Here is a 19,501-nt window from a genome sequence, read left to right on the forward strand (position 1 = left end):
AGCTGATCCCTCATGACCTAAATACCTCTCATTACGCTGTACCTCCCAGTGCTCTTGGCATCTTGACTGTTAGAGGGGACAAAAGCATTCAAACCATAGTTGCAAAAGTGGATTTTACATCATTTCCCTGTGAAAATTTTGAGAAGAAACAACATTGACTAGAAAGATGGAGAGGGAAAAAAGAAACTGCCTTCCTCTTGTCCTTTTCAAGAGAATGAACAAATTGTTTTTATCACCAGATTCTCCCACTGATATATTGTTAGGAGCAGCTGCATCCCACTTTTGAGGGCTGGTTCTGTGATTGATGAGAAAGAGGCACATGATGGTTTCATCCAGTTATTTGGAGAAACAGTACGAGTGGATCAGATCACTGTTAGTAAAGGTGGATGCATTTTTGGGTGTGTGCAGATTTCTCTTGACATCACTCAGGCAAAGCAATATTTTTTTTCCTTTCTATATCACAGTGTAGGATCCTGTCTTGGTATTTGACTCATGGACTTTTTAAAAGATAATTTAAGTGCAACTTAGAGGGTTAGGGGTGTAGCACAGTCATAGAGTGCTTGCCTAGCCCTGTGTTTGTTTCCCACTTCTCCAAAATGAATGAATGAGGGGCTGGGATTGGGACCCGGTGGCAGAGCACTTGCCTAGCGTATGTGAGGCACTGGGTTTGATTCTCAGCACCACACATAAATAATAAAATAAAGGTCTATCGACAACTAAAAAAAATTTTAAATTAAAAAAATGAATGAATGAATGAAGCTTGGTATGGGCAACTGAAACACTCCATAAGCCCAAAACCTTTGACCAGAGCTATAACACAACATGTTTTTTCTTGCATAGAGCACCAGCCTCCTTACATCATCGCAGTGTTGCCTCGCTATGTGGAGATCCGAACTTTTGAACCTAGGCTTCTGGTCCAGAGCATTGAATTACAAAGGCCCCGTTTCATTACCTCAGGGGGGTAAGGAATTTCTTTAGTGTTTAATATATTATTCCAAGGCTTGAATATCACTTGTGTCATCATATAGCCTATGCTGTTACCAGTATTCTTACTCCTCCTTCCAGATCAAACATTATCTATGTGGCCAGCAATCATTTTGTTTGGAGACTCATTCCTGTTCCTATGGCAACTCAAATCCAACAGCTTCTCCAAGACAAGCAGTTTGAATTGGCTCTGCAGCTTGCAGTAAGTCTTGCTCCTGACCTTGGGGTGTGATTCTGCCTTCCTCACTGTTCTTGAAAGTAGGTGAATTTGATGTTCATATTTAGTTTGGGCTACTAGAATAAGCACAGAGGTGAGAGACCTTCAATTCAGGGTCTGACTAGCTTAAAATAACTATGTAATTCTTAAGCGATTTTACTTTTTCACTTTATCTGTTCAAATGTAAGATGAATGTCAATTATAATAATAGTATCTTACAGAATTAATGGATAAATAAAATAATTCAGTAGATATTATATAGTTTTTAAAATTAAAGACCCGTGGGGTTGAGATATAGCTCAGTGGTAGAATGCTTGCCTAGCAAGTTAAGACCCTGAGTTTGATCCCCAGCACTGAAAAATGAAAGGAAGGAAGGAAAAGAAAAATTAAATACAATACAAACATTTAAGTGTAGTAGTAGTCATAAGTTTTATGACAGTCAAGTGCATCAATTAAAGGGCCCCTCAAAGTTCCTTTCAACAGTGAACTCCTGTGTCTGAATAAGTAGACCTTCTTTAGGTATTCTGAAACTACTTCAAGTTATTGTCAACCAGGCTATATTTTTATTTATGATTATTACTTTATTAATATCACTAATATAATTATCACTATAGCAAAGTAGTAGACACAGGATACTTACGAAGAAAAAAAGGTTTATTTAGCTCATAGTTTGGGAGGCTCAAAGTCTCAGTGGCAAGTGAAGGTTCTAGTGAGTGCTTTCCATTGACTGCACCTCCTCCTGGTATGAATAATGATGAGAGGATCCCATGCAGGAACAAGCAATTACATCTCAAGCCAGGAGGGTCCAGGCTTGCCCCATTTATAGTCTTAAGAACTACCGAGGGATTGCATGAGAAGTACCTCATGCCCCCAGTGACCTACAGAACCTCCCAGCAGGCCCCACCTCTTAATCCACACCAGCTCCCATTACTGCTGCCCTAGGGACCCAGTTTCCAAAATGTGAACCTCTGGTGAGATATATATTCAGACCAAAGCAGATACTCTCTTTTATGTTATGTGGAATATTGTCAACAGCAAAGCAGTGACCTTACACTTGTGCCAATGATGCTTCCATTGCCAAAAACCATTTTGGAAATAAATTCAGAGTCTGTGTCTTTTTTTATTTTTTATTTTTTATTTTTTTTGGTGGCGCTGGGGATTGTACCCAGAGCCTTTTTCATGCTAGGCAAGCACTCTACTGACTGAGCTATATCCTCAGCGGTGTCTTCTTTTTTAAAACATCCTCATGATTGTCATCTGTAGAGGGTGAATTTGATGTCAAGAAACAATCAAAAGTCATACTGAGCCTAATCTAGTTATTAAATTGGACAGTTCTAATTTAAAGAAATTTTGATGAAAATAATAGCAATAGAACTTAATCTCTAGAGTGTCTTATAAACTGTTTCTAAATGGAAAGCAATGGCAGCTTTTTAAAAGCCACTTATGGTGGCTACTTTTAAAAAGCAATGTTTATTTTATATTGGTAAGTTCTGGATTTAAAATAAAAACCCAGTCTTAAGAGACATGGTTGCCAGACATGGTGGTACACACCTGTAATCTCAGCTACTTGGGAGGCTAAGGCAGAAGGATCACAAATTCAAAGCCCACCTCAACAATTTAGAGAGATTTTCAGCAACTTAGCAAGACCCTATCTCAAAATTAAAAATTTCAAAATGGCTGGGGATTTAGCTTAGTACTAAAGCACCCCTGAGTTTAATCCCTAATACCAAAACTTAAAAATTTGTTCAATCTTTTACTTGTGATTCAATATAAATGAATAATATACTTAGATTGAAAACTCTACAAAAGGATATGCAGTACATAACTCTTTTTAGTGACTATTTTTTCTTATCAGGCATTAGATTGTGCCTTGTGCAGTAGACAGTCTGAAAGTTGGAAGCTGGGGATGTAGCTCAGTAGTAGAGCCCTTGCCTAACAGGGGTTGGGCCCTGGATTAGAGTCCCAGCACCACAATTAAGAACATAAAGTTGCATATAAGACGATGAAAGTGGGTTCCCACTTTTCTCCTCTTTTCTATACTTGAATTACTATGTACCGTTTTTATGACAAAAGAAGATTGGTTGGCATCACTTTCGTTCTGAGGGAACCCGTCTTTTATTTAAATAGAGAATATACATGAAACTTTCAGAGGGCAATTAAATATTAAACTTTTGGTATTGACAAAATGGAGCAAAATGTTAGGGACAGTTCACTGTGGGCTGGGAAAAGCATCTGAAGCATCTGAAGGTAGATGCTCAAGCATCTTTTAAGTATAGGTTAAGACTAGCATCAGAAGTAGGAAACAGCATCGAAAATTAGAGAAAGTTAAAAAAGTGAAAGCAAGTTTCATGCATTTCTAGAAGATTCACAGTCTGACTGACTGGAACAGAAGGTGTACCTTAAATGATTGGGAATAAGCTCAAAAAGGAGGCCAGTGCCAGGTTTTGAAAGTCTTTAAAGCACCATGTTCAAAGAGCTTGAACCAAGTTCAGCCACATGCTGACAATGGTTGAACTAAGGCTGCAAAAGGGAGGGAAGGGAAAGGGGAGGGGAAAGGAGGAGGCAGAGAAGGGAAGGAAGAAATTGAGAGACATTTTAAAGAAAGAAATTAAATTTGGTAAATGGTTAAAAGGGATATAAGGAAGGAAAGGTTATCAGGAGAAACATAGTTGATAGTAGCCCCATTTATTGAGCTTTTCTTGTGACTACGACTTTTGCCAAATGTGTTGGCCATACCAGATGTCTCTCATTTCTTGGCATCCTGTACTTTTACTGTCACTTTAGGCCCTTGCACAGTTTTGTCTGTTATTTTAGGGACTTGTACGTGTACTTTCCCATTTGCCAGGAACATACATTTCTCTTCCATTCCCTTGTGTCACCTTCCCAGCTGAGCTTGTCTAACTAACTACAATTCATCCTTCATATCTCAGTTATAACTCAGACTGTGTTAGGTACCTCCCCCACATTTCTGTCATCATTCTTACCCTGTTTTGTTTTGATTTTTTTTGTTTTTAAACTGAACACTAGAATTTATTAAAATTTGGCCAAATTTTCCATTAATATTCTTTTTTCTGTTCCAGGATCAAATCTGTCAATCACTTTGCATTTAATTGTCCCTAGTGTCCTCTAGCATTTGACAGTTTCTTCAACTTTTCTTGTTTTTCATGACCTTGACATTTTTTAGGAATAGTAGTTTGGCATTTTATAGAAAGGCTGGTGTGTTTTATTTGCATAGTTTCTTACAGTTAGACTGTCAGGGCAGTCAGTGAGTGCAGGTACTATGTTTTTTTTCTTGCACACTTTGGCATCTGTGGTTTCTATGATATTGTTTCACTTAGAATGTACTGAATAAATATTTGTTGAATGAGTTAGCTCTCACCTTTACTATATTCTTATTAGGAAATGAAAGATGATTCTGACAGTGAAAAGCAGCAACAAATCCATCACATCAAGAACTTGTATGCCTTCAACCTCTTCTGCCAGAAACGCTTTGATGAGTCCATGCAGGTCTTTGCTAAACTTGGCACAGGTAACAAGTGGGTGTAGCACTGAGATAGGAACTACAAAGAGAGGGGATACTAAAAAGAATGGGGAGAAAAAACACCAGACTTTTGATCTGCATGTCTAACGAGATCCTGTGGGTGGCACAGTGGTTGCATAGTCACAGTCCTAATCTTATGGAAATGGTCTCGTCCATTAATATAGACTTCTACTTTTCCAGAATGATTTGCCCTCACCATTTCAGAAAGGTAACAGAGTCAGTCATTCAGTTTACCAAATGTGTATTTGATCATCTGGTATTTATTGAATGCTCTTTCAGACAGAAGTCCCTGGCTTAACCAGTGGTTCATTTTTGAGAGCCAACACAGGGAAGTTCTGTGAAATCCTCCCTTTTCTTAGTGTCCTAAGACCTCTCCAGGAGTTCAGGAAGAACTATTGAACTTTTCTGTGCTTTAGTTTCTCCTCTACAAAAGACGGATAATGATCTGGGCATAGTGGCACACACCTGTAATCCCAGTAACTTGTGGTGGGATTGCTAAAGCAGGAGGACAAGAAGTTCAAGGCCAGCCTCCGCAACTTAGTGAGACCCTGCCTCAAAAATTAAAAAAAAAAAAAAAAAAGAACCTGGAGAAGTAGCTCAGTAGTAAAGCACCCCTGGGTTCAATCACCAGTATCCTTTCCCTCAAAAAAAAAAAACAAAAACAAAAAGACACCAAAAATCTTTTCATTTCTGTACCATTTTTGCCTAATTTGGATCAGTTTATATACTTAGTTTTCTTCTGTATCATATTATTGCCTTCTCCTTCCTCATCTTCTTTGCTTTGACTTTTTCCCATCATCTTTCAACACTGGCCAATAATACCCTATGATAATTCTTTGTATGAGTCCCAGTTCTTGGTTGTGATCAGTAATGACCAAGTCTGAATAATGTAAGCATAATCTGATGAAGTAAGCAGGGTTCATTGGAATATTATGGGGGTAGCAATTGGAGGGAACAAAAAATTGGGACACGAGACTTAAGAATAGGCAGGGCCAGGTGGGGTGGTGCACTCCTATAATCCCAGTAACTTGGTAGGCTGAGGCAAAAGAATTGCAGGTTCAAAGCCAGCTGCAGCAATTTAGCAAGACCCTTTCTCAAAATAAAAAATAAAAAAGAGCTAGCGATGTGACTCAGTGGTTAAGCACCTCAGCATTCAATCCCTGGTACCAAAAGAAAAAGAAAAAGAAAAAAAAGAATAGGAAAAAAGGGAGCTTTGGAGGGCCTCCAAATAGAAAGCAGGAAACAGGACAGTAAACACTTTGTAGCCAGGACAGGTGGGGCAGTCTTGCTCTGGCATAGCCTCTTCCTAAGCTTTTACCATTACCACCTCCCCTATTGTTGTATCCTCAGTGAAAATTGCTCCCTACCAATGCATTAGCTATCTAATGTTATAATAATAAATTATCTTTAAACTTAATAGCTCAAAGCAGTGATCATCCATGTTCTTTCCTTCCCTCCCTCTTTCCCCCTTCTCTCTCTCTCTCTCTCTCACCCCCTCCCCCACTGCCACTCTTGGTCAGGAATTTGGGAAGGGTTAAGCCAAATAGTTTTTGCTGCAGGTCTCATGGGTTGCAACTGGATGTCAGCTGGGCTACTATCATCTGACTAGGTTAAGCAGGCTCACTCTCAGGGCTAACAAGTTGGTGTGGGCTGGGGCCTCAGTTGTCCACGTGGGTCTCTCCACATATGAAGTGGACCAGGAGATACAGGTGGAAGCTTCAGTGCCTTTTGTAACTGTTGCTTCTGCTCTCTTTTGATTTACAAGGGTCCTTCCAGGTTCAAGGCAACATAGACTCTACCTCTTGATGGAGGAATCTTGTTGCACAAGAAGAACATGTAGGATGGCATATGTGTTGGTGTGTGCCATAGTACTTGTCATCTGCTTCTCTTTCTCAAGATCAGGGGATATCATTGGCCAGGAGTAGGTCATAGTCCCACTTCCAAACTATACCAGGGCTGCGGATGGTGGTTTGTCCCCTCTCTTCTGAAGGCTAAAATGGCCATCTGACTGAGACAACACACAGTGCGGAAGAGGGAGCTCCCCAAAAGGATATAGAGAGCTGTTAAGAAGGGTGTTGGACAAACTGAAATTGATATGTCTGTTGTCATTCCTTCAAATGAGCCAGTGGGGAGTGATTATTCATCGGGTACAGAGTTTAAGTTTGGGATGATGGAAAAATTCTGGAAGTGGATGGTAGTGAAGGTTGCACAAAATATGAATATTTTGTGCTGTTGAACTGTACAATTATAAATGGTTAAAATAATAAATATTATGTATATTTTAACACATACACACACAGATTGTGGGATGAATCAAAAAAAGCAAAGGACCAGTGTACACTATTGGACGTTTATTTCCTGGGCACATCCCATAATCCAGAGCTCAGCCAGTTGCTGCTGCTTCCACTGCTCAAGCCACACAGCTGCCTCTTTTCTCACACAGCTGATAAAAGACGTGACAACTGCATCTGGGCAAGTGCCTCTAGATGATGACAAAGCTAACTAGACAGTGAACTGTGCTGAGTCTAGCTGCCAAACACTAATGAACCAGCAGCTTGGTATGAAGAAGGCTTTCATCTCAATTCCAGGTTCCAACACTTACACATAATGCTACTCATTAGAAGAACCAGATTTTCATTTATTACACTGGCTGAACAGGAGATTGAGAAAAGTCATTTTCAGCTTTATAGCATTCATTGGCAGGAAGGAACATCAAAAGAGGGACAAATAGATGTTAAGTACCAATTGTTCATAAACAACATAGTGTTCCACAATATGAATTGCTATACTGCACTATTATTATTATGCAGTATTTTGACTATATGCAAGCATTGTAAATTATTTAGCCAGTTCCCAGTAGCAGGTGAGGGCTATGTAGGCTGCTTGCAGCATTTTGCTGTTATAGATACCCATAAGCACTGTGAGATTACAGTAAATTGTAAGGAGTTAAAAAGAGAAAGTCACCTTTTTGATAATTAGATGCTTAATGTGGCCAATTATTTTCATTTTTCCCTTCTCAGTTCTTTGGCCCATTTATCAAATGAAATCTTACATTTTTATTATCAAATTGTGTGATTTCGTTTTATATAATAAACTTAGCAACCTTTTGCCATATATATTACAAATATATTCTCTGACCTTTTGTCTAGGTATTTCTTTTTAACTAATATTCCCTTTTTGATATACAAAATTTTTGTTATTAAGTCTTGATCTTTTTTAAAATATCACCAGTTTTTCCTTGGAAGTTTTGTATCCTTTACTTTTAAAGAGTTGATAACTATTCCTTTCTAATTCTGTGTATGTGTCTTTGTCTTAGAAGATAAAGTTATGCCATTTTGGTAACATTTTAGGGAAAAATACATAAATAAAGTCCACAGATCATAAACTTCATTGAATTTTTCTGAACATGGAGTCATTCCTCTTTTAAAAATCAGTCTGGAATTTGTTTTGTTATAATAATAGTTTTGTTTTATTTTATCCTTAAATTATTGGGTTCCTTCCTAGAAGAATCACATTTACCTTCCTTTTAGATCCCACTCACGTGATGGGCCTGTATCCTGACTTGCTGCCCACAGACTACAGGAAGCAATTGCAGTATCCTAACCCATTGCCCGTGCTGTCTGGTGCCGAATTGGAGAAAGCTCACTTAGCTCTGATTGACTACCTGACACAGGTAGGTTTAACACAGATGTGTATGGAAGCATTTACCTGAAATTTTCAATTCCTATTTCTCTATGACAGGGACATTAAGGACCTTTGATAACACCACAGGTGTTCTGTAAATGGGTGCTATTGAAGTCTGTGTGAGGCAGTGTTTCTTCTGCTACTTCTCCCATCTTAACAGTACCATTGGGCTTTTTTTTGCCAAATCATGATACCAGGGAACACACTCAATTTCTGATAAATTCAAACTAAACTGTTATAGGGTCTAAAAGGGTAAATTTCAATTGTTGGAAGAAAATTAAGGTTTTAAAATGAACTTTGATATGCGTACATAATTATGGGGAAATGCTTTCTCTATGCAGAAAACTTAGAAAACACAGAAAAGTACAAAGCAGAAATACAAATCACCTATATCACTACTCCCAGAGATAAGTAACTAACATTTTAGTGTTTTCCTTTAGGGTTTTGTACGTTTATATGAATCAGCTTTTACTTATTTTTATTGACTTATTTATTACAAATGGATATCAAATTATATATTCTGTTTTGTAGCTTACTTTTTAAAATTTAGCCACATATTGGGGAGCTCCTTCCTTGTCAATAAATAGTCTTCTGTAACGTGTGTTTTGGAGGTATTTAGATTAACATTTTTTCCAATTTACTATTACAGACTGATAAGTGAAATTTTCAAGTCAGCACTAAAACAGACATCTCCATTGAAGCCTCCTAAGTCACAGTTTCTGTCACAAAAAGCTGTTATTTCCTATGCATCTATTCAGTGTTCAAGACCTTATATTTTTTCCTGTTAAATGTTCTGCACACCTTTGTAAGGGGTCTCCCAGTGTGCAAAGTATTAGAAGTATCAGAAAAATTGCAATGCTGCCTTCTATTCCCTGCTTCTTGGTCAGTGAGTTTCTGCAGGTCTGATTAGGCATGCTTAGTCTTGTCACTTCCTTGACATTGGGCTCCCCAGCTATGATTGCAAGCCTACAGGGAGCACCCAACTTGCCTCAGCGTACATAGTGCACAGCCCTGTGTCAAGTGGAAAATGAGTTCCTGGGACACAGTATTTACCAAAGTCTAAGGTGCTATAGAAGGCCCTGTACTGCCAATGACTTAGCTTTAGATTTAGAAATCTGAGCACACATTCTTTCCTGGTCTTTTCCACTGACATTGGAAATGCATGAAGTTAACTGATACCAGTATTATGCTAGAGAGAGAGCAAAGCATATAAGACCATGGGCTTAGCCAGATACAAAAGAATGCAAAATGAATGATTCCACTTACATGAAGTTTTAGACTATGCAAAAACTAATAGATAATTTTTGTTATTGTTATTTTGTCTGTGTATTTGTGGGAGTTTGGCGGTCATCATATGATCCTTGATAATATGAGATCAGGGTTAATAGACATGAACTGATTTGGAGGTATTCGGAGTTACTCGGTAACTCAGATTATGAAGCAATATATAAGCCTGGCCTTGACTGCACATTTTTGACCTTTGCAGAAACGAAGTCAGTTGGTAAAGAAGCTGAATGACTCTGATCACCAGTCTAGCACCTCCCCACTCATGGAAGGAACTCCCACCATCAAATCCAAGAAGAAGCTGCTGCAAATCATTGACACCACCCTGCTCAAGTGCTACCTCCATGTGAGTTGCCTGAACACTTGAGTCCCTTGCTCTGAAACTTGGGTTGTGGGCTTAAGGGACCTGCCACTAATAAGAATAAAGTCTTTGATGATGATTGTGAGTTTCTTGGAATTAAGAGGATAAGGAAAGATTTTGGTCCAGAATCTTAAAATGGACTTTTTTTTTTTTTTTCCTAGTAAGATTGAGATTATTGCTACAAGGTCAATGAGGACAGTAATTCCTCAAAAGTGTCCCATTTTCCTATCCCCAGAATATTGAGGTGTTGTGCAGAAGGGCATAAGTGTTCTAAAAGCCACTATCTGTCATCCTAAAAAAGAATTGTTTGCTTTCTTGTGCTCATGTTACATCCTTGGCCTTTCAGCCTGAAATAGGCTTAGGCTAGGGAAGGGTAAGACTCTCCAGGAAGCAGATTCCACTGAGGTCCTGCTCCCCCTGCAGACAAACGTGGCCCTGGTAGCCCCCTTGCTGCGCCTGGAGAACAATCACTGCCACATTGAGGAGAGTGAACATGTGCTGAAGAAGGCTCACAAGTATAGTGAACTGATAATCCTGTATGAGAAGAAGGGGCTCCATGAGAAAGGTGACTGGAGGACTGACTTCTTCCCTCTGGGAGGGTCTCTTTTAATTTGGTGGGAAACCTGAGGTGTGATGAATTTCCCCTCGGGAAGAAGCTCATGACCTGTTCTCGGGCTCTATGGCTAGCTCTGCAGGTACTGGTGGACCAGTCAAAGAAAGCAAACTCCCCTTTAAAAGGCCATGAGAGGACAGTGCAGTATCTGCAGCACCTGGGTGAGTAGACCTTTTGAAAATGGTGGGAGGTAACTTTTGTTTATGTGAACCTGGTCTCCCTCCATTTCTGAGTCTGGCTGGTTGTTCTCCTCCCTCCCTGGTGTTCACTCAGCTTCATTCCTTCACTTGGCAGAAAACCCTCAGTGGTCCAACTGATAGCCCCTTGGTATTTGGCCAGCACAGGATGGCCAAGCAGCCTTGAGTGGTACTTGAAAAGAACTATCTTTGTGTGATGAATTTCTGGGCCACCTTCACACCTGCCTTCCCAGTCCCATTGAATGGGTCTGTTTTACTCTTGTCAACTACTGATAAGTCTTACTTTTCCTCCCAGGCACAGAAAACTTGCATTTGATATTTTCCTACTCTATATGGGTACTGAGAGACTTCCCAGAGGATGGCCTGAAGGTAGGTCACAAAGCCCTTTGGATTTATCTGATGGCACGTTTGATCCTTACTATACCTGGGACAGGTGGATGCAGTGGGGAGGATGAGTTCATGCTGTTCCTTTGGGGCTTGAAAGTATAGGTTGGGATGCAGGAGACCACAAGGCATATGGTAGAAGGAGCTTTGTCCCAAAATCAGCAAGACTACAACCTACTTTGCCAGGTACTAACCAGCTACAGGCGCCTTCTTACACACCTTTCCCCGCCAGAAGTCTGTTTTATCTCTTTTCTTGCACAGTTTGGTGGAACTGTAGTGAAATGATTCCACCGCTACAACTCAGGTTTGTTCTGACAGATATTTACTGAAGATCTGCCAGAGGTGGAATCTCTGCCACGAGATCGAGTGCTTGGCTTCTTAATAGAGAATTTTAAGGGTCTGGCTATTCCTTATCTGGTAAGATATTTTTCACTCTGCACTAAAAAGTTTTAGGCCCAGAATCCAGGATTACATGATTCAATTACCAGGCAGTTCAGAGTTGGGCTTTTTGTCACTTGGGGCTTGGTGAAAATATAAAGAAGAGGATTATTTTAATTTCCTCTGAAAAGAGATCCCTGGAGATCTAGCTAAAAATGCTACTTTGGTGGTACCTTCTAAATCTAAGTAAAGTACAGAGTATAAAAGAATGATGTTTTAGAAAAAAAGTTTTACATTTATACAACCAAACTCAGCTGTGACCATAAGACAATCAAGTTAAGTACTGGAATGCAAACATTTAGCCTTAATTACATGGGCTGATATAAAAATTTGAAGGATTATGGGACAAAACTAAAAGGAGTGTAGATTGGAAATTGAAATAAAACAATTCCTGGATTTATTTTGCTGGTTTGCATTATGAGAGTTCCTGGTAGTTTTACAAGAGCTATCACTTGGAAATCTTTGCAGTTTAATCAAGGGATAATCTGGATGGGACCTGTTGACCTTTAAAAATGTGAGGGAGCCTGGGAGAACGGGTCACAGTATAGAGGGTACCAACCAAACAGACCTACCTCTCACCTCAGGAACACATCATACATGTTTGGGAGGAGACAGGCTCTCGATTCCACAACTGCCTGATCCAACTGTACTGTGAGAAGGTGCAAGGTCTGATGAAGGAGTACCTCCTGTCCTTCCCTGCAGGTACCAGTACCTTTTGAAAGCTAGCTGGTCCCAGGCTTTAAGCAAAGACAGAACTGGGCACCAGGTGTGGTGAGGGGAAGCAGACCTCACTTCACTGTTCTCTGCCCAATCTGCAGGAAGTCCCTTAGAGGAGCCATGGGTGCTAAGTGACCCAGACACAGCACGTGAGACCTCAAGCCTTTGTCTGGGTCTGGGCGTCTCTGGGAGTCATACCTGGGGGAGGGCAGAAGGAACAGATCTGTCTGCAAGATGACAGCTGTGCTGAGAAGAAACAGGTTGGCCTACCCGTGTTTCTCTCCTCAGCCTGCTTTTTTTTTTTTTTTTTAAATAACCTTAATATGATGTTTTGGGGTCTCAGAGACCATAAAGTAAAAGAACTCCACATGGAAATTACCACAGAGGTCCTTTCTGATCATCATTGAGCCCCATCCTCCTCATTTTTCGTGATGACCCCCACATTGCTACCTGACAGCAGTATTCTTTCACATTGAACCTGGTTTCCTTTAAAGGCAAAACCCCAGTCCCTGCTGGAGAGGAACTGGGTGAGCTGGGAGAATACCGGCAAAAGCTGCTCATGTTCTTGGAGATTTCCAGCTACTATGATCCAGGCCGGCTCATCTGTGATTTTCCTTTTGATGGTGAGTATCTGCTAAAGGTAATGCAAAAGCTAGCCTTTCCCCTTTTATTGTTCTCCTGCCCTTCCTGGGGAGAACAGGGTGTTTGGGGCCAGGGCTCTTGTTTTGTCCTCTCTGAAGACCCACTTTTGTACTGTGACTGAGAGAAGTCTCTTTTCTGATTGTGAACCACATGCTAATTGATACCCAGGTTGTAAGCTGTTTATTGCTCCAGAACATGTTCTTGGCCAAGTTCATTGTTTAGAAACTTTTGTAATCTGGCATAATTCAAAAAGATTTTTTGTCTGATGTATAAGCTCTCTGAGCACTGAGAACAAATGTTGGCTTATCTTCCCTGAAGTCCCTAGCTTGCTTTAGGTTACATACTTGGTTATTAAATAGTCCTTCTTAACATTTATAAGCGATCATAAGAAAGGTGGGACAGGCTGGGGATGTAGCTCAATGTTGTAGTGCTTGCCTGGCACGCACAATTCCCTGGTTTCAATCCCTAGGACTTAATAGTGTATGTGGGGGTGGCAGGGGGCATACAGTATCTCCTAAAATAGCTCCCTCACCCTTTAAAAAATTTAGTAATTTTCTCTTTGGGTGGGGAGAACCCCCACATAACAAAAATAATATTTTCTTCTATTTTATTTTATTTTTATTATTTTGGTGCTGGGGTTTGAACCCAGTGTCCTGCATATGCTAATCAGGTGCTATACCATTAAGCTACGTACCCTACCTTAGTCCCCAGCATTGGGCTTGCATAATGCTGGTAACAGTTACTTTTTTGTGTAGGGGTGGTGCTGGGGATTGAACTCAAAGCTTTGGGCATGCTAGGCAAGTGCTGTACACTGAGCTACCAGCCCAGTGACAGTTATTTACTTATATTTTTTTCCTCCTAGGACTCTTAGAAGAACGAGCCCTCTTATTGGGGCGCATGGGGAAACATGAACAAGCACTCTTCATCTATGTCCACGTCTTGAAGGATACAAAGATGGCTGAGGAGTAAGTCAGCCCAGTTATCCCACCTCCAAGGAGTTAACAAGCAAGCCCCTGGTTAGATGAAAAGGCTAACAAGGCGATCTCCCTAAACTCTACTGCAGGAGCACAAATTGCCTCCCATAGGTTTTGGCTACCATTACTGCAGGAGTAGGCCATGTGGATAACCTTTCATCTAGATATATTTCCCCCCACCTGCCCTCACCACTTTCTACCTTACAGGTACTGCCACAAACACTATGACCAAAACAAAGATGGCAACAAAGATGTAAGTAGTAACCCTAATATAGGGAGCATGTACACATTTCCTCCCCTTTAGTAGAACTCACCCCATCTGGTGTGACCACAGATGGCACTAGTATGAATTTCTAAATGGGTCTGTGCATAGAATGATACTTGCATTTGTATTGAAGGAGAAGCAAGGTGATTGTATGTCCTGGTTTGATTGGGATAGTTCTGACTGACTTCTGCTGTCAACCATGTGATTATTAATAGCATTCCTGTCCCTTTACTCTCAAGAGTCTTGATTGTATAATTAATTATGTGGTCAGCCTATTGAGAATGAACATCCGATGGATCCAATAATGTGTCTAGAATACGTGTTGATTTATTAATATGTACAGATATGTGTGATTGTCATAACGAGGGATTGAAGTGCTGCTAGACTCTAGGAGGTAAAAGCTGGATATCCTGCTAAGCAATACCTAGGATAATCCCAACCACAAGAATTATCTGGCCCCAAATGTTGAGAGTTCTGAGGTGTGCAGACCCTATAGCTCCTCTTCAGGGAAAAGGCAGTCTTTAATTCCTCATTTGTCAGTTTGACTTTACTAACATTTAAATGACACCTATAATCCTAGCAACTTGGGAGGCTGAGATGCACAAGTTCAGGGCCAGCCTCAGCAACTTAGTAAGACCCTGTTTCAAAATAAAAAGTGTTGGGGATGTGGCTCAGTGGTTAAGTGCCTCTGGGTTCAATCCCCAGTACCAAGAAAAAAAAAAGAGGAGGAGGAAAGAAAAGGTGAAAACGATGTGTTTTAAATGCTCCTCATCAGGTGTTACTGTAGACCAACCCCTCTAATCTTTGCAGGTGGGATGGAGTTAGGGTAGTTCTGGAAGTCTTACTGCCAACCTAATGTGTGCAACTTGTCTTTTTGAGACAGGTGTATCTGTCCCTGCTTCGGATGTACCTGTCACCCCCCAGCATTCACTGCCTAGGGCCAATCAAGCTGGAGCTGCTGGAACCACAAGCCAACCTCCAGGCTGCCCTGCAGGTCCTTGAGCTGCACCATAGCAAACTGGATACCACCAAGGTCTGAGGTCCTTCTCCAGGAGATGCAGCACCAAATGACAAAGGGGTTGGGAAAAGAGAGTACGGTTTGGGAGCTCTTGGGTTCATATTTTCTCTGTCTCACCCACGTTATGCCTTGGCCTGTTCCCATCTCTGTCCCTAGGCTATCAACCTTCTGCCAGCAAACACTCAGATCAATGACATACGCATCTTTCTAGAAAAGGTCTTGGAAGAAAATGCACAAAAGAAACGGTTCAATCAAGTGCTCAAGAACCTTCTCCATGCTGAATTCCTGAGGGTATGGGCCTTCCAAACTCTAGGATTGGCTTTTATTTTTTAGAATGAGACAGTTTAAACATGGTCCGTTCCCACCAAGGCAGAGTCTCATGTATGAAAATAGTGTCGCTCAAGCTGATCCAGCAGCCAGCTTTATAATTAGTTGAAGTGTTTCATCAGGAGAATCTGTGAATGTTGAAGGATGAAATAGTGCCACCCTCTGCTTTCTGTTTCTGTGTGCCAGATGTGGAACTTCTCTTCCAGGTCCAGGAAGAACGAATTTTACACCAGCAGGTGAAGTGCATCATCACAGAGGAGAAAGTGTGCATGGTATGTAAGAAGAAGATTGGGAACAGGTGAGTGCTGCCCTGCTCAGATGAGCTCTGATGGGGACTCCCCAGAGGTAGAGAATGCTCATGATGGATTTCTGCCCTTTAACCAGGGAGGAAAGCACAACTGCTGACTATCCTGTCTGCTTTTAATTCTTATGTGTTGAAAGAGCTGTCTCTGTTCTCTGCTGGGGGTGGGCTTTGATAATTTAAAGACCTGAAATGTATGGCATGGGACTGTTGAATTCTTGCCTAAAAAACTCTTCCTTTTGCAACTAGAAGTAATGATGTAGACAGTGTGAGAGAGAGAGATGGGCAGAAAGTCCTTGTATCTTGGAAGAAAAAAAATTTTAAACCTGTTACCACCCTACAAACAAACCCCTGAGCTCATGTGCTGTAGTCAGTCCCCTTTCCTTCAAAGGAGAGCTATTTGTTCTTTCTTCCATATGGCTGGAAGAATCCTTTTCTTTGGAAAGACTTAAACATTGTCTTTTTTTAGGATTAGCCTGGAACATATTCCAATGAGCATTGTCAACCTTCAGTAAGCCAGTACTGACCTATGGGCCATATGTTTTACATTGATTTTTTTGTTTTAGTTTTTGTTTTGCAGTACCAGGGATAGCACACAGGGCCCTGTGCATATTAGGCAAATGCTCTACCACTGAGCTAAACTCTCAACCATGGACTGATTACTTTATAAAAAATGTCCTTGTGTACTTGAACTTTATGCAGTTCAATCTCTGTTCAGTTATTTGACAGAGATGGTGGCTGCAAAAATCCAGAGACCCTCAGGACAGGCTGTTCTTTGGGGTTTGTGTGGCTCCCAGGTATATGGTACCACTTTGCAGGTACTGGAGAAATAGTCTGTTGGAGAACATTCTCACTCCTGAGCCATTTTCCTTCCCTGCAGTGCATTTGCAAGATACCCCAATGGAGTGGTTGTGCACTACTTCTGTTCCAAAGAGGTAAACCCAGCCGACACCTGAGCCCAGCATCCCAGGGATTCACCATGGACAGCTCAGCTATCCCAGAGAGGTGAAGGAGCAGCTGGCCTTAGGAATCAGGGGCTGCCACCACTCAGTGTCTCCCCATTTGGACACTGCTGCTTACCTTGCACCCTGGAACATCTCTGAATTAGCTGGACTTATGGTCTGGCATTACCAGCTTTTTAATAGAAGAAGAGATTAGTTACACCTTATACCATTGTGTTGCGGGCAATTCCAGAGAATTAACACCTGCTTGGACAGGAGGAGATGCACCATCTTGCCTTGGCATACCAATCGCCTGAATAAGGAGACTTATCTCAAGTTTTTGTTGTACCCATGGGGTTATTTATTGAGAGTTTTTCTATCAAGATAAGTGCACGGCTTCACAAGGACCCCTCAGCGAGGCTGCCTGGAAAGTATCGTGGGACAATACAAGAGCCACTCCAGCTGCATAGACCACGCAACTCGTCTGTGTAATGCCAGTGATTTCTCCACAGAAGCTGAGCTCTGTGTCTCCTCAGTAGTCTCCCTGCTTGTCTTTTTAGTTTTCAGTTTCCTTTTATTTCACATTATTTATTTTTCCCCTTTATCTATCCCCTCACAGTGCCACCCAGGCTGGCTCCCATTCTGTGGACACTGGGAATAGCTAACATTTAAATGAGGTAAAATGAGAAGTATGAGGAAGTCTCAGTTTCCAGGAACACACTGATAATCAGTTGTCAGGTACATTGTAAATAGGCCCTCTTTGGCCTTACTACTAGGCACATGTTCCCTTAGAGACTTCTGCCTCACTCATCTCCGCCTGTACAAGTTGGTTTAGCCTTTGGGAACAGAGGTCTTTATGCTTTGGACACCTTTCTCCTTTCCAACCAGTTTCTGTGCTCTTACCTTCCAGTTGGGTCTGGCCATTGTTCCTTGGCTTTATTTTGCAGGGCTTGGAGGATTGTGCTCTGATGGAAAGGTGGATCTCTGCCACATACTAGAATGGGTAAAATCAGGAACTGCCACTGCTGTAGTGCCAAGTGTTAGTGAGGCATTCGGGAACAACACAGTGATACAGGAGGGCAGGGGCAGGAGCATATAGTTTTATAAGATAACTCACCACCAGCTTTGTTGAGTGCTGTGTGGGGACACTGTCAGAGATGCCCAGGATGGAGTTTCAAGCATTGTAGGCTATGTGGGGCAAGAGGTCTTGCATCCTGTCCTCACTAAGGGTTTTTGTAGATTTGCAATCTTGTCACCCTCGTGGCTTTAAGGTTAGTGAGGATGGGTGATGGTACCCAATGCTGACACTGTTTAGTGGCTTCTTCTTGACATACAGAGGTCCTTTGCAAATTGCAGTACTATGCTGGGTTGGACCCTGTGCTGTAGGCCAACTCGTTGGAGATTAGTAAGTAAATTGGGCTTCTCCCAGACACTTAGCGTGTGTGGGTGGGAAGGTCTAAGGATACCAAATGAGTCCATCAGCACCATTCACAGACATGGGGAACTCCACTCAGATCTGAGGACCTGGGCAATGTTTCAGAAAAGCCCTCTGGAGCAGCATGTGGAGAAAGAAAACTCACTGGCCATTGCCACCCATAAGAAGCAGTGCTGTGCATGGCCCTGTCTGCACTGCTCTGACTGCCCTTCCTCCAGGAGCAGCAGAGAAGAACAGACCAACCTCCACTGTGTGGCAGGAACTTTCCCTGCCAGGCAAACCCTGCCTTCCTGGCCTGCTGTGGTTGTATCTTCCATTCTTATGAACTGTGTTGGAAGCAATAGAATAAAGAGTGTGCATTTTCTTCCCACCTGGTATCCCTATATGACCCCATTTTCTCAAACTCCAGTCTTCCTTCCCTGAACTCTCTCTGCCCTCTACATAGGTATGGAGAAGGCTGGAGATAAAGGCCCTGTAGTGAGAACTGATGGAGATTTCATAACTGCTCCTCCTAATAAACATAATCAAGCAAGAAACCAAGCTTGTCTGGATCTTTTATACCCCTTCCTGTGGACTTTGATAAAATTGATAGTGAAAGGATACTAATTTAGCCAAAAATAGAGGAAAATAAGCCAGTTAGTGACAAAGAAAAAAATTAGAATGAATGCTTCTCTGTGCTGTCCAGTATAGCAGGTGTGACTGGGGGCTAACGGGTTGACAGCACATACAGAACATTTTCCTCATCAGTGTCCTACAGGCTCACAGTCACTCTAGATAATCCACATTGTCTTCCCCTTCACTTCACATCCACAGGGTCTCATGCCTTTTCCTGCAATTCAGGATGACTAGAAGGGTGGTGCAAGGAAGGATTTGGAATGGGTAGGAGTGAGGACCTAGGGATGTTTGAGAAATGGAGAATTATTAGTCCACTTTGGCCAGCTCCAAAAAGATAACTGAACTCAGTCATTTCTGAGAACCCCCTCCCCCTAGGGCTTAGGTTCATAGCCCAAATCAAGCAGAAACAGGCCCTTGAGTATTGACCTCCCGTGGCAGACCCATCCCCATTGTTTCTGGGAGTTTCTTGCCCAGTTGGTTCATTTTGGACTTGAATCACCTTTTTTGTGTGGGGGTTTTGTTTTGTTTTAGGATTAAACCCAGGGCCTCACACATGCTAGGCA

At 41.6% G+C, this 19,501-nt stretch overlaps 1 protein-coding gene across 2 annotated transcripts in view; it reads left to right on the top strand.

The window, feature by feature from the left end:
• The window catches only part of Vps39 (VPS39 subunit of HOPS complex), a 43,781-nt gene extending 25,088 nt beyond the window's left edge, over positions 1-18,693 (top strand). Inside the window, exons 9-25 of one of the 2 annotated variants that reach the window (XM_047541222.1) lie at positions 841-961; positions 1,066-1,186; positions 4,601-4,730; positions 8,273-8,415; positions 9,913-10,056; positions 10,495-10,636; positions 10,759-10,845; positions 11,177-11,250; positions 11,584-11,682; positions 12,288-12,405; positions 12,915-13,043; positions 13,925-14,027; positions 14,244-14,289; positions 15,185-15,334; positions 15,476-15,610; positions 15,853-15,944; positions 16,828-18,693. In XM_047541222.1, the coding sequence (XP_047397178.1) occupies positions 841-961; positions 1,066-1,186; positions 4,601-4,730; positions 8,273-8,415; positions 9,913-10,056; positions 10,495-10,636; positions 10,759-10,845; positions 11,177-11,250; positions 11,584-11,682; positions 12,288-12,405; positions 12,915-13,043; positions 13,925-14,027; positions 14,244-14,289; positions 15,185-15,334; positions 15,476-15,610; positions 15,853-15,944; positions 16,828-16,903 (1,910 nt within the window). In that variant the 3' untranslated portion in view covers positions 16,904-18,693. Of the gene's footprint in view, positions 1-840; positions 962-1,065; positions 1,187-4,600; positions 4,731-8,272; positions 8,416-9,912; positions 10,057-10,494; positions 10,637-10,758; positions 10,846-11,176; positions 11,251-11,583; positions 11,683-12,287; positions 12,406-12,914; positions 13,044-13,924; positions 14,028-14,243; positions 14,290-15,180; positions 15,335-15,475; positions 15,611-15,852; positions 15,945-16,827 lie in introns of those variants that run through there. The other variant, XM_047541223.1, reaches the window with a different exon arrangement.
• Positions 18,694-19,501: the final 808 nt, after the last annotated feature.

The sequence above is a fragment of the Sciurus carolinensis genome, chromosome 2, assembly GCF_902686445.1.
Source record: "Sciurus carolinensis chromosome 2, mSciCar1.2, whole genome shotgun sequence".
Classification (NCBI taxonomy): Eukaryota; Metazoa; Chordata; class Mammalia; order Rodentia; family Sciuridae; genus Sciurus; species Sciurus carolinensis.